The sequence below is a fragment of the Diplotaxodon limnothrissa genome, linkage group LG14 (genome assembly GCF_057381915.1).
Source record: "Diplotaxodon limnothrissa isolate DT_005_m linkage group LG14, D_limnothrissa_male_GT1.1, whole genome shotgun sequence".
NCBI classification, from domain to species: Eukaryota; Metazoa; Chordata; class Actinopteri; order Cichliformes; family Cichlidae; genus Diplotaxodon; species Diplotaxodon limnothrissa.
In genome coordinates, this window is record NC_140609.1 from 13,624,158 (window position 1) to 13,637,083 (window position 12,926).

The window sequence follows — 12,926 nt, forward strand, 5'->3', positions numbered from 1 at the left end:
AGGTTTTAATGAACATCTTAATGCAGTATCTATACTATAGATGATATTATTAATGATGCAGGATATATTGTAGCAATAAAATCCCTCTCTCGGGAACCACACCGTTTGTTGTGTCACTCCTTGGCCCCCTCAGTTACTTCTAGCTCCATCAATGGCATCATGGACATCGGGATCACCGCTCCGGGGTCCACTGCCCTCGTGATTTCCTTTTCCAACAATCCTCTGGCACAAGGAATGAGACAACAACCACAAGTCACCAATATCCCTAGAAATGATGCAATAGAAAGCATTACAGACATCACAAACCCTTTCCATTGTCCGAACACGGATGTCATCCAGCTCTCCAGCAGGTTATCGATTCCTGAGTGTTCATGCATAGTTTTAGACAGAGTTTTCAGCCCTTCCAGAGCTCGAGTTACTGAGCCATCTGGGGCAGTGTTGTTGGGGATAAAGGTACAACACATGTCTCCGAACATGGCACATACGCCCCCTTTCTCCACCAACAACATGTCAAGGGCCATTCGATTTTGCACTCCCATCAGTGAGGTCGGACCCAACTGTTCCGCCCTCTAAAGCCTGAACCATGAAATAATTGCAAGAAATTTTAAATTTTTCAAAAATGAAGTGTTTATTAAACCCTTTCACAATGTTTATTATTTAAAAACACTAGGCATTAAGGGTTTTATCTAACATATGCATATCTTTGGACTGTAGGAGAAAGCCCACACAGACACTAAGAGAACATTCAAACTCCACACAGAGAGGCTCCAAGCAGCAGGATTCAAGCCCAGGACCTTCTTGTAACCACCACAACCTCAGGCCACCTACAATTCCCTCATTTCTGCTTCACTTTCTACTGGCTCCAGAGATTTTGCAAGAGAAAATCAGAGCAGATCTTAAGAGCTCCTCTTGCTTACCACTGTGATTTCCTCTTTTCTGTACTCTATGAATTCTGGCTTCATTTTTTTTCTGCTACCATATGACAACTCACCACTGGTGCGTCTTATTTACACCATTTACACAGTTTTAAAATGAATATATGGTATTAGAGATACAAGTGCCTCTTATAAATGGGATATCTATAAAGGGTTTAGGTCAGCGGTCCCCAACCGCCCGGGCCACGGACCGTTACCAGTCCGTGAGTTGTTTGGTACCGGGCCACGAGAGTTGAAGCTCGGGTGTGAAATCTATGGTTTTCAGGGTTTTTGTCAGTTTTTATTGTTAACTCAGGTTCCCTGGGTCTTTTCACATGTGTTATGAATAAATCTTCTTTTTTTGGTACTATTACTGGTTTTATTTTGTTGTGTTTATCTGCGACACCTTAAAGGCCTGTCCATGAAAATATTGTCAGACATAAACCAGTCAGTGGCGCAAAAAAAAGGTTTGGGGCCACTGGTTTAGGTGTTTTAGTTGGAATACCACACATAACCACTGGGACAATCTTTTAAAGACATCCACGCTCTCTCCATCTATGTTCAGCACTTCATTAGATTAGACTGCTCTGGAACTCGTTTCAAGTGGAAAGAAAATGGCTTTTTCACTCTTATATTCAGCCGTGTTCCTTTCCATAAGTACTGCAGGAACACAGAACTATGTCTTCATATTATTATAAATTTATTTTATGTTATTTTCAGCAGAATCCAGTCATTAATAAAGGCTTGGAGATGTCGGTTGAGGCCCTGGAACACTTTCAGTAATTTAAGACATTTTTTATCAGATATAAAACAATAATATAGGACAATGAGGAGTCAGGTCGTCTCTTACAAGCTCCTGTCTCAACTGAGGCTTTCGTCTGTCTTTACTTAAATGAAATACAGTGGGCCATTAGGGATCTTTCTCTCACTTTTACCTGTTATATTACCAACACCACTCACTTCTTTTTTCCCTTTTCAGTGTTCATCAAATATATGATGCTACTCTCCCTGGGGGCATAAATCTGTTTCCTCTTCAGCCTTTCACACACTGCTGTTGTTGCTGGATTCATATGAAGAGTCCCTCAGAGAGCACAACCGGCAGCGAACGTGCAATTATGCTTTCGCCGCTGGAGCAGAAATACATCCAGAGCAGCGAGAGCAGACTCACATAGCCGGTTCAATCAGCTTGCCGATATCATTTTGCTATAATCAGCTGGAAATAATGCAAAATATAAAATGTGTACAAATCAGGCAACGTCAGAAGAGTTGATTTTAATATAGAAATGCAACTCCAAATAATGTATGACCCGGGAAAAAAGCATCCCTCCTCACCAGGCAGCCAAAATAAACATTAGAAAGAATGTGCAAATATTATCTGATCTAGTTCTGCTCAACAGGAAATTATCTCGACATTATACAGAGCTTGATTTGGCTTTACCCTGCTAGCTACAGCTCTGTCCGTGTAGACTTAATTAAACTTTTCAGTGAGATGTCCTCCTGGAGTTATTCTGCAAATGTCTGGCTCCCTCTCTATTAACTCAAATTTATGACTGCTGTAGTTCGGGGACATCACTGAATGAAATGCTGCTTTTTTCTTTTCCTTTTCCGGCATCTGAGTTCGTACCTTTGATTCCTTTAACTCCACCGAATGGCTGATGGAAACAGACTGTAACAATCTGAAAATTCTGTCTGACAGCAGCCTAACGATGATGAGCAGGAGCCTTTTTTCATTCGATACTCAAGCTCCGCTTCTCTGTAATGTAATTTCCTTGCTACCTTACGCTTGACCACTATGTTTTCATTATTTTGCATAAGTCACCAAGAAACTTGATGAGAATGTCTCAGGCTTAAGTGTCGAGAATATTAAAAGTAAATAGCCATCGCAGGAAAGGCTTTAGACACACTTTCTGCCTACATTACAATAGCTTCCCTGCAGGAAATCATTAGGCTCATTAGGTACAACTGTTCAACTCATTGTTAAGCAAATATCTAATCAGCCAATCAGACTCAGTATGTATATATATAGATGTGTAGAGATGGTCAAGACGACCTGCTGATGTTCAAACTGAGCATTAAAAGGGGGAAAGAAAGGTGATTTAAGTCACTTTGAACATACAGGGTTGTATGCCGAGATCTCCCCACACAACCATCTGCAGGGTCTGAAAAAGAGAAAATATCTAATGTGCTGCAGTTCTCTGGATGATAATGCCCAGTCTCAATTTCTGCTGTGACTTTCAATTGTAGGGTAAGAATTTGGCACAAACAACATGAAAGCATGGATCCAGCCTGTTTTGTATCAACGGCTCCGGCTGGTGGTGGTGTTACAATGTGGGGGATATTTTCTTGGCACAATTTGGACCTCTTAGGGCTTAATGAACATAATTTAAACACCGCAGGCGTTGTTGCTGACCACGTACATCCCTTCTTGACCACAGTGTACCATCCTATGATGGCTCTTCCAGCAGGAAAACGCACAAAGCTCAAATGATCTCAAACTGGTTTCTTGAACATGACACTGATTTCACTGTACTCAAGTCACATGACCTCAATGCAACAGAGCAACTTTGGGACGTGGTGGATTCACACCATGAATGCGTTGCCCTCAACTTTCTCTGTCAGTTATAGTTTTTTGTTTTTTGTGCTGCAGTTGAGGTTAACTGGAGTATTTGACACCGCCATTACTGCCGTTTCTTTAAAAAAAAACAACAAGACATGGGTGATGTGACGATGTGAGAACGATAAAAAGAGAAAAGAATGCATTTGGTTATGCTGATCAAAGGTGCCCTTCAGAAGAGTGCTTCAAGTGATTAAAATAACTGCAGATAAAGACGACAATAAAGACTACATCCCCATGAGAGGAGGAGAAACCTGAAGATTAACATAAAAATTTAAAGTCTGGTACACGGAGGAAATTAAGAGAGATGTTGAGGAAAGGTGGATTTAAGAATAATCATGATGCTGCATGTACAGACACAAAAGGGCAGTGCAACCTGCTTGAGATGAGTGCAATCCTGAAACAAATTCAAACATGACAGTAATGCAATGAGTTGAATGAATATCAAATCTATGGGAATATTTTTCTGATAATTAAATCAAAGCAACGCATTTGCCATTTTGGTGATGGCTGATGATCAAATATTTGTTCTGTAAAGCATTTTCAGATCAATTTAGATAAAAGCTGTAGCCAAATTCACATAAACTGAACGGGCATTAGAGAACGCTGTTACTGTAATGAAATCACAATCGCTGTTTTCATTTCAATTTTGATCTCCCCCATGATTCAGGATTGCATCATCCTCTCTGTGAGGAGGAACGGTTAAAAACCAGCTCAACTAAATAAACGTCTTCTTTCAGTCCCCGGGAAGAAACACCAGATAATAAAAACTAGAAATTGTATCATTTAAAGAAAAAATCATCGGCATCATCTCGTGTCTTCAGGTCCTGCTTGAGTGGGTGGCAGGATATGTATGCATACCTGAAGGAATCTGTGTGGGTGTGTGTAAATGCGCAATGATGGGCGGAGAAGGAGGTAAATTAATAAAACAGATGGTTTGAGGTATATGGAAAGAAATTATTGCGAAAGGTCAAAGTGCAGAGTGTGACATTTACCGAGGCATAAATCTGTTACAGCCACAAACGCTGTCGTCGTTCCTGACAGCATCAGCGCGGGGAGGATGGAAGCCAGAGAGACGTTCATTGTTTGTCTGCTCCACGGCCAACACATTACTTACTGGGATTTGTGCGAGTATTTCACAATCTGCAACTTAGGATACAAAACACTCTCAGACACACACTCACACATGGGCTGGCAGAGCTCCAACTTCATTACAACAGCACTCGGGCCGGCTGATTGAGTGATCAAAGCTAATCACATTTAATCCTATCTAATCATATGTAATAACCAACACTGAGCGCTCAGGCATGACAGCGCTCTCCACTCTCTCTCCATCTCCCCCCTTTTCATCTCCTCTCCTCCTTGACATTTGACACACACACACAGACCTGCAAAAAAACATGTCCTCCTCCCTCCTCATCCATGTTCAGCATCAGTCGCAACCAACAGAGAGCGGTAAAACCGCTAGAAGTGAGGTATCAAAATGAGGCGAAAAGGACATAAGACTGCCTCGTTAGAGCGCTGAGCCCGCGGCACGCCCAGCGTTCGATACCTTCGTGCTCTTGAACGCCCAAAAGAAACAAGATGCTCTTCCTTTCAGTTGCGCCGTGTCACTAGCAGCTTTGTCATGAACAACTGGAAGAAGAAGATCTGGTGGTTTCGAGCTCTGTGTATTCTTCCCCATTCATATTCAGCACACAGTTTTAAAGCAGGAGCATTTAAAGCCTTTGAGATTTCCCTCTGTGTTTTCCTTTGCTTTGATCAGATTTTGAAGTCCCGCTGAGATGTTTCTGTAGACCACGGTTAAATGTAATGATAATGCAGTGTGATCACTGGAACTGGTAAGGATTTAAGTAGACTTCACACAGAGAATAATTATGCCTATGGTGGGAATTTATAGCCGTTTCTGGTAAAGCTGAGGCGGGAGATGCAGAGGTGCTTCGTTGTAGCGTTTGCGGAAGGTAAAAACCTCAATTTTGCAGGACCTCAAACTATACGGTCCCTTTCATCTGAGATCTGCTCCCCTGTTTGTGTACTCCTCCATTCCTCGACCCTGTTTTTTAATCTCATTTTTATCAAAGTGTGTATTTCAGAGGACCGAAAAGAGCTATAAAAGCCTTGCAGTTGAATTGTCCCTTTTACGACAATATTGGACGTCAAATGGGGTTGTTTATAGAAATGTATCTGAAACACCCGTCCCTTAAACCTTTCTGACATCAAAATTACCTCTGCAGTTCGCTACACCCAGCCGGTAGCCTGGTGTGTGGAGACAGTGAGGATTGAACTTCTCTCTCAAGCTCTGTTTTTTCATTCTTCATACGTCTCTGTCAAGTCGGTCCGCTCACATCAGGTACAAACAGTTTTTCCTTTACACCATGTCCTCACAGGAATGGTGTAGATGACTGGCATTTTTTTTCAGAGCCCAATGTGCAATCATTGTCTCAAAAAGGTGCAAAAAAAAGAAAAATACCTGTTGTTTCACATTTACTGGCATGAATGAAAGGGAAGCCATTGTGCTGAAGACAGCTTGGAGTGATTAAAACAAGAGCGTATCTGTTCAGTCAGGCGTTAGCTGGATGGAAACTCAGATGAAATGCTTTCTGTGTGGCGAGTGGTCAGATGCCACCTCCTGTAAACAGGAGAGCCAGCCTCCACCGTGAAGAGGAGTAAGAGCCTGCATAGCCTCAGGCGAGCATTTTTTAGTTTGTCTTTCTTAAAGATTTGAGAGTGCAGTAAAAAAAAAAAAGATGATTTCTCACAGGCTCTTGGTGAATTTGATCAGGCATAACAAAGCATCCAGGAATGTACATTTTCTTGCAACGTGTTAACTCGTTTCATAAATCAGCTGCCTACCAAAGTGTGCAAATGAATTGCCAAGTGCTTTGTTTTCTGAAATGAAACAAAAGCAACGAGCGCCTTGTTGAGCAAAATCCACTCCCTGGTGACATCCGAGCTCAGTTCATTCCTAAGTACCACACTTGTGTCTCCAACTGGTGCAGTTTGCTGAGTATATACTGAGTGTGACACAGTTTAAATGTTGTTTCAGAGTCCTTTGCAGCCTGCCAAGGTAAATATCTGAGGAAGAGCTGTTGCGGTGTAATCCTTGTGCCCACAAAGAAAACAAATTGATAGCCAAGGCCTCGGGTTTTCCGAGCTGCACTTTACGATCGTAGAAAAACAACCCAACAAACATCAGGGCATCTGTTTTTGTTTTCCTCCCCAGGATGCCTTGCTGCGGCTGGCGGCAGTTGTGGATGCGCGCTCTCTGCAAGTGGCCCTTCGAGATGGCGTTCGGGAGCTGCTGCCCAGCACGGTAATGCATGAGAACACACACGTATTGGAATTTCCTCAAATTATTACCTAGAGGAAGGGGAAGGAAGAAGAAAAAGCTTCCTGTTAGTATTCAGAGTGGTGTGGTACTCAGTACTCAGCCCTGACACAGGACCAGGGAACAGAGCACCAAATCTTGTTACAAATGGATGAGGCTCATCGCTCATTAAACTAATCAGAATCAGATTAATTTTACAAATGAACGTGCATGTATACGCGGGTGTGTTTTAATTCCAGGAGTGTGCATGTGTCTACTTGCTGGAGGAAGACTCGAGGCTACTATCTGACGACCCGCCACATGAGCTGCCACAGGAGGGAAAAATCAGGTGTGTGCTGCTTGTGTCTGTGTGTGTCTCTCTCTCTCTATGCGGCAAGTCACAGATGTTTCGTCTCAGTGAATCACCGCCGTGTACTGATTTGCTGCATTTGTTGTTGAGGGCAGCGATACCCCGAGAAGCAATAGAACAAAGAGGAGGGGTAGAGGGGAAACGGAGACGGATGTTTCCTCTGTGTGAGAAACAGGTGTCGTCTAAATGAATGTGAGCCACTCGGTCCAAAATCACATCCTCCTCAGCACAGAGATAAGGTGACACACAGAGAGGACCTCCTCTGTTTTTGTCCTGGCCTTTGATTTTTACCCCATCACTTTTTTTTTACCCTTCCTCGCCCACCCATCTCTCTGACAGCTTCTTTTTTCCTCTTTTGTCATCTGCTTTCCCACCTTCCCACCTCACTGCATGAGTCTATCTTTGCCCTCTTTTCCCTCTCAGCCTGATCTTCCCCCAAAGAGCCACAAAGCACTATGCTGCCTGTGTTTAGATCTTCCTGCCTACAGCTACCGCCCTCCCCCTTTCCCGTGCTCCTCTTTCTCTCTCACCTTCAATCCCTCTCCCGTGGAAGCGTTGCGGGGCTAATAGCCGAGGTGACAGTGCCTCCGGTCCCTCAGCGAGGCTCACCGATCCTCTCCTCTCTTAAGTGCTCCCCGAAGCTCCACGACCCCCATGTGCTGCTGCGACTGCTGCCGAGGCGCTGGGGAAAAACCAATTCTACATTATTGATGAAACTGTCTGTTTGTCAGACAACCACCCCGTTTCCAACACCTCATTGCCACATGAACAACGGGAAGCCACACAAACCTCCTCACGAGGCACCAGCGCACAAGGACACGCGCACACACAACACCTGAGCGCACGCACAGACGAACGCTCACATACTCGCATTTATCAGGACGAGATATCGTGGCGATATTAAAAGAGCTACAGGGAAGTTTGTTACTTTTTCTCCTTCCAACTCACCTGCTTATATAAGCCTGTTATCAAGTCCTTGACACACACACACTCAATGAACCCTTATAAGAGGCAAGGCCATGCTGTTCCAGCCTACTTTCTAATACATACAAGCCCATTATGTGGACCTTGACGCACATGCACAGCCACGCGAAAAAATAAACCTAAACAAGTTCAGCTAAGAAATCTTCCTTGAAGGTTTCTCTTCTAAACAACTTGTTGTGCTCACAATATGTGAGCCAAACAAGCCAAATGAAAAATGCTGCAGGCCAGAGTGCAAGGATATGATAATAAACACGATTCAAACTTGTTGCCATCTTCTTTGGGCCGGAGCTCATTAAATATGGAGCCAGGGGTAGTGTTGTCTGACCAATGAAAACTTCTTTGTGGAAGTTGTAGATGCCGCATCTTCTAAGCTGAAGAGCGGAGGGACCACCCTGCTTGCTATGAGTGATCCACGATGGATATGCTGCCCTCCATATGTATGACATACTTTTCTGGGTGAGATGATGTATTACATCAGCATGGCGCCGCAGTAAAAGAGTCCAGGGCTAAACTGGAGCCTTTCAGCCCCTGGAAACAATTTAAATATCAGTGTTTCCCCCCCTTTTGTCTTGATGGTTAAGTAGTTATGACAAATAAGATTTACATTATAGATTAAGCAGAAGCATTTGCAACTGTCATCTGATATGCAAACAAACTGCTATCCTCCAAGTTCAGTGTGTAGACCACTGAATTGTTATTATTATATGGGAAATGACATAAATAAGGTGCTTTTAAAGTAGTTAAAAGCATCGGTATTGGTGATACTGGCCCTTTATTTACTTGGTGTCAGATCAATAGCAAACTGAGAATTTTAGTTAACATTAAAACACACATTTTAACATCACATGTGCTGTCAGACGAACACACACAACAGCAAATAACAGTATTGTTCATAGTACCTCGGGGTCATTTGTTTTGCTCTCCGCTGTACCCAGAGAAGCTGTTTTGAACCAAATACATTACGCAAAGGTCAACTATATTTGTCACAGTAGTGAAGTACAATGAGAATGTTTTTTGACTGAAGTGCAATACTCCTCAGTGAGTTTGAAAAATGGGCATTTTTAAATCAATGCACCATGTAGAGATTTGGCTTCAACGCTCTGAGGGATTTCAGACTCTGTAGAGCCTGTGTGCATTACAGAGGGGCTGCTGCTCTGTGTGTGCGTGTGTGTGTGGCTGCCAGAGGGATTTACCGATTATTATCTGAAGCACATACATCTTGAATCTAACTGTGTGCACGGGCGAAACCGTGTTGCTTCCTCTTCCTGTTGCTTTCTATGCTCGTGCACTTTTAACACAAGGCGTGCACTGTGTTTGCGTGCGGTAGCCGGTCCAAAATACACAATTGCCCCAGTGTCCTATATTTTAGCATGAAACACCTGCCTTCTTTATTTAATGTAACACCCACAAAGACCTACACCTTTGTCATCACACCTGGCTTCACACCTGGCTTGCTCTTTCGCACACATACACACATATGCACAAATGAGTTTATAATTTCACAACGAATAATAGGGCTATTCAGAGGTGTTTTTGTTAGTATGAATGAATTCAGCACAGATCTGGTTTCATAATGTTGCCGCTTGTTTGTCCTTTTGCTCCAGCTGTCTTTCAGATTGTCTCCTCCCTTTTGTCTCGAATATGGCGCGGGTAATCGTCTGTCTCAGACCAGAGTCACACTGAACTATCTATCATACATCTGTTTCAGGAGCATCGCGGACCAGCTGAAACGATGTCAGTGCACCGGCCTTCCTCCATCCGAACTGCCAGAGAAGTACAGAATCTGCCTCGCAGCGCCGTTACCAGCACACAGAAGAGGTGTGGTTATGTTTTGAAGGGTAGGGCTTTAATGTTGCTAGCGGACAGACAAAGTGCCCAGCATGTCCTTGTTCATGCAGTGTGTGCATGTGCGCGGGAGCTCGCTTGCGTGCATGAGAGCAGAGAGATGTGAGAACGTGGGAGGAAAAAAACAAGTATGAGGAGATAGAGAGGGAAGTAGCGAGAGGCTATGGTTGCCGAGGGAAAAGCATGGAGCCGTGTGGGCACGAAAAGCTGGACAAGAAGACTAAAAAAAGCAGCGAGAGGTCTGTGATGAGGAAAAAATGCAGAAGAGCAAATGGAGACGAGTGAATACACGCAAAATATCACGTTTAGTTTTGTTAGGTTAATTATAGACCCTAAAGTACACATGCATGACCACTCTGCACTGTGCGAATCGATACATAATACTGAACACCCATCATAATAATGATGCAGGGAAAGAGTTAGCCTGGCACCAAAGAACTAAACCCATCATTCTGTTTGTTTTGTCCTCTGCTGTCCACACGCGCAGCAGCACACACCTCGGTGATGACTTTTATTTTGCTCATTAGGATAAGTTGTTGTTAAAGATGAGAAAAACAAATTAAAGAACAGAGGAAGAAAAAGTATTATGCAAGGACATCAGGTGTACTTTGTACCATAATTTTCTCTTGCATATGTAGCACAAGAACATGTGGGGGCGAACAAATAAGATTAGGAGCTAGACAAGGGCATGGAAGGAAAACTAAAGGACGATTAAAAGACCTCTGAATAAATTCATGATGTGTTCTGAATGCTCTTCTTTCTTTCTTTCAGCTGTTGTCATTCCTATCTTGGAGCAGGACAAGGTCATCGCTGTCTTACTGGTGAGTCAGTCAAGGACAAAAAATGAATCATCCAAAGTAACAAAACCAGTTGCAGCAGAGAAGGTCATTACCTCTAAGTTCTCCTATTAAAGAAGCAAAAGGCAGATTTTTTCAGTCGTGCGCCATATGTGAAGTCAGTTCTCCACAGAGACCACACAGCTCGCACCACCAGCTCCACTGAATAGCATTTTGTTGATTTTCCACTCTGTGTGTGTGTTTTTGTATTGCAGGTGGGCTGCGGTCCACTATCTGATCAGGATGAACTGCATCTGAGCGTGCTGGAAAAACATGTAAGCTTGCTCCTGCGAAAAAAACAGCCTGGCAGCAGCTACGGTGCTCTTTAGTGAATCGACACTCTTTGGCACGGTGTTTTACCAAAGAAAGAATAACAGCATACATGCGTGTGCTCTGCTGTGTTAGGAAATTAGGAAACACTGGTTGTCAAACAAGTATTAACATCTATCTGTACAAGCCTTGATGTTATTTTCTATTCCTTAACTATAGTCTGTGGTATTGATATGCACCAATTTTACATTTGTATTGTTTTACGGATCCAAATCTTGTGTATAATGTTAAATAGATGATGATTAAACAGAGGTTATAATTGATCTTTTTACGTCCACGTGGTGTCGCAGGCCTCGGTGGCATGTGTGCGGGTCCAAGCTGTTCAGACATCCTACCAGAGGCCTCCTCTCAGCCCTTCTCCACTACAGTCCCACAATGCACTGCTGCCCCTCAACGTCTCAGAACAGGACTACTGCGAGCTGGACCGCAACATCCTGCAGCTCTGTGGTACGCACACACACACTTTACAGACGTTATTTCATCTCTGCCTCTTTCACTCTTCTCTGAGAAAACAACAAACTCATGCACACATGCATATACGTATATGAGAGGTGGGATATAATAATGGAGCTGTGGGAATTTAGATGGAGGTGGATGAAAACACAAAGCATTGTTTTAAATCTCATGCTTAATGCTATTTCTTCACACATACGCATCAATCTTGTTTGTTCCCTGATAACTGTCAAAAAATGTGGGTTGCATTTAGTGTCTTTAGTTGTTTTGGGGGGGTTTTGTGTGTGTGTGTGGGGGGGGGGGGGGGGGGGGGTTTCACTTCTTTTCCTTCTGTCTTCATCTGCAGTCCGGGCAGCCCTCCATCCCATGTCTTGTCTTCATTATTAGTCCCTCTGTTAGCTGGTTCCTGCTCACTCTTCCCTGACCTCGCTGTCTCAGTGTATCTCTCCCTGGATTGCTTTCTGTCCACTTGCGTACATGCTCTGCATTCCCACTCTTCCTTAACGCCACTCTGACCTTGCTCTACGCTGGTTTTTCCTCCCGTCATCCTCTCTCTCTCTCTCTGTCTCCCTCTCTCTTTTAGGTGAGCTCTATGACCTTGATGCAGCCTCTCTCCAGCTTAAAGTCATCAATTATGTAAGTGGGTTGAGATCACTCATGCACTTTCACACACACACACACAACCTGCACACACACACACACTGTGTGTTAAATATGTACAGTACATTCAAGACATAAAATCCTTCCCGGTGATTTCTACCTCTCTTCCTGTCATTATTTTTACTACAAGCTTATTGTCACACAATTACTCCATTAGTCTCCCCTTAATGTGCGCACCCTTCTTATATGATACACTCTCTGAAGCCAGGGGAGCAGAGCGAGAGGTGTAGAGATTGATTGCAGGGAAGGAGGAGCTGTGCAGAGAGCCGTGAGAGAGAGCAGAGTTATCAAGCTTCAGCCACGGTAGTCATAAAATTGTAGTCAGCGGGACTCTGGCTACAATTCAAATGTATGGAAATATTCACAGAAGAAGAAGATAAGAGAGGGCGAGAGAGAGAATAAAGCAAGAAGAAGTAGAGAAATTTGAAGGTTATGCTGCATCAAATGGACAGAGCTGCAGTCCATCCAAGGAAGTTTGATGGATCCAGGGACGCGATTCTTTACTTCAGAGTTTAGTAAAAGAAAATGTTAACACAGTCTTTTGTCCTCACATGAAAAGGAAAAATAAAACCATCAGCGATTTCTAATCGCGAGCACTGCTGCAACTCATAAT

General features: G+C 43.4%; 1 protein-coding gene across 3 annotated transcripts in view; it reads left to right on the plus strand.

Annotated features, from left to right (window-relative positions):
* The window catches only part of pde2a (phosphodiesterase 2A), a 181,919-nt gene that overhangs the window by 140,217 nt on the left and 28,776 nt on the right, over positions 1-12,926 (plus strand). For all 3 annotated transcript variants that reach the window (XM_085370371.1, XM_085370373.1, XM_085370372.1), the window contains exons 3-9: positions 6,752-6,841; positions 7,096-7,184; positions 9,898-10,007; positions 10,806-10,855; positions 11,086-11,145; positions 11,491-11,647; positions 12,237-12,289. In XM_085370371.1, the coding sequence (XP_085226497.1) occupies positions 6,752-6,841; positions 7,096-7,184; positions 9,898-10,007; positions 10,806-10,855; positions 11,086-11,145; positions 11,491-11,647; positions 12,237-12,289 (609 nt within the window). The remainder of the gene's footprint in view (positions 1-6,751; positions 6,842-7,095; positions 7,185-9,897; positions 10,008-10,805; positions 10,856-11,085; positions 11,146-11,490; positions 11,648-12,236; positions 12,290-12,926) is intronic.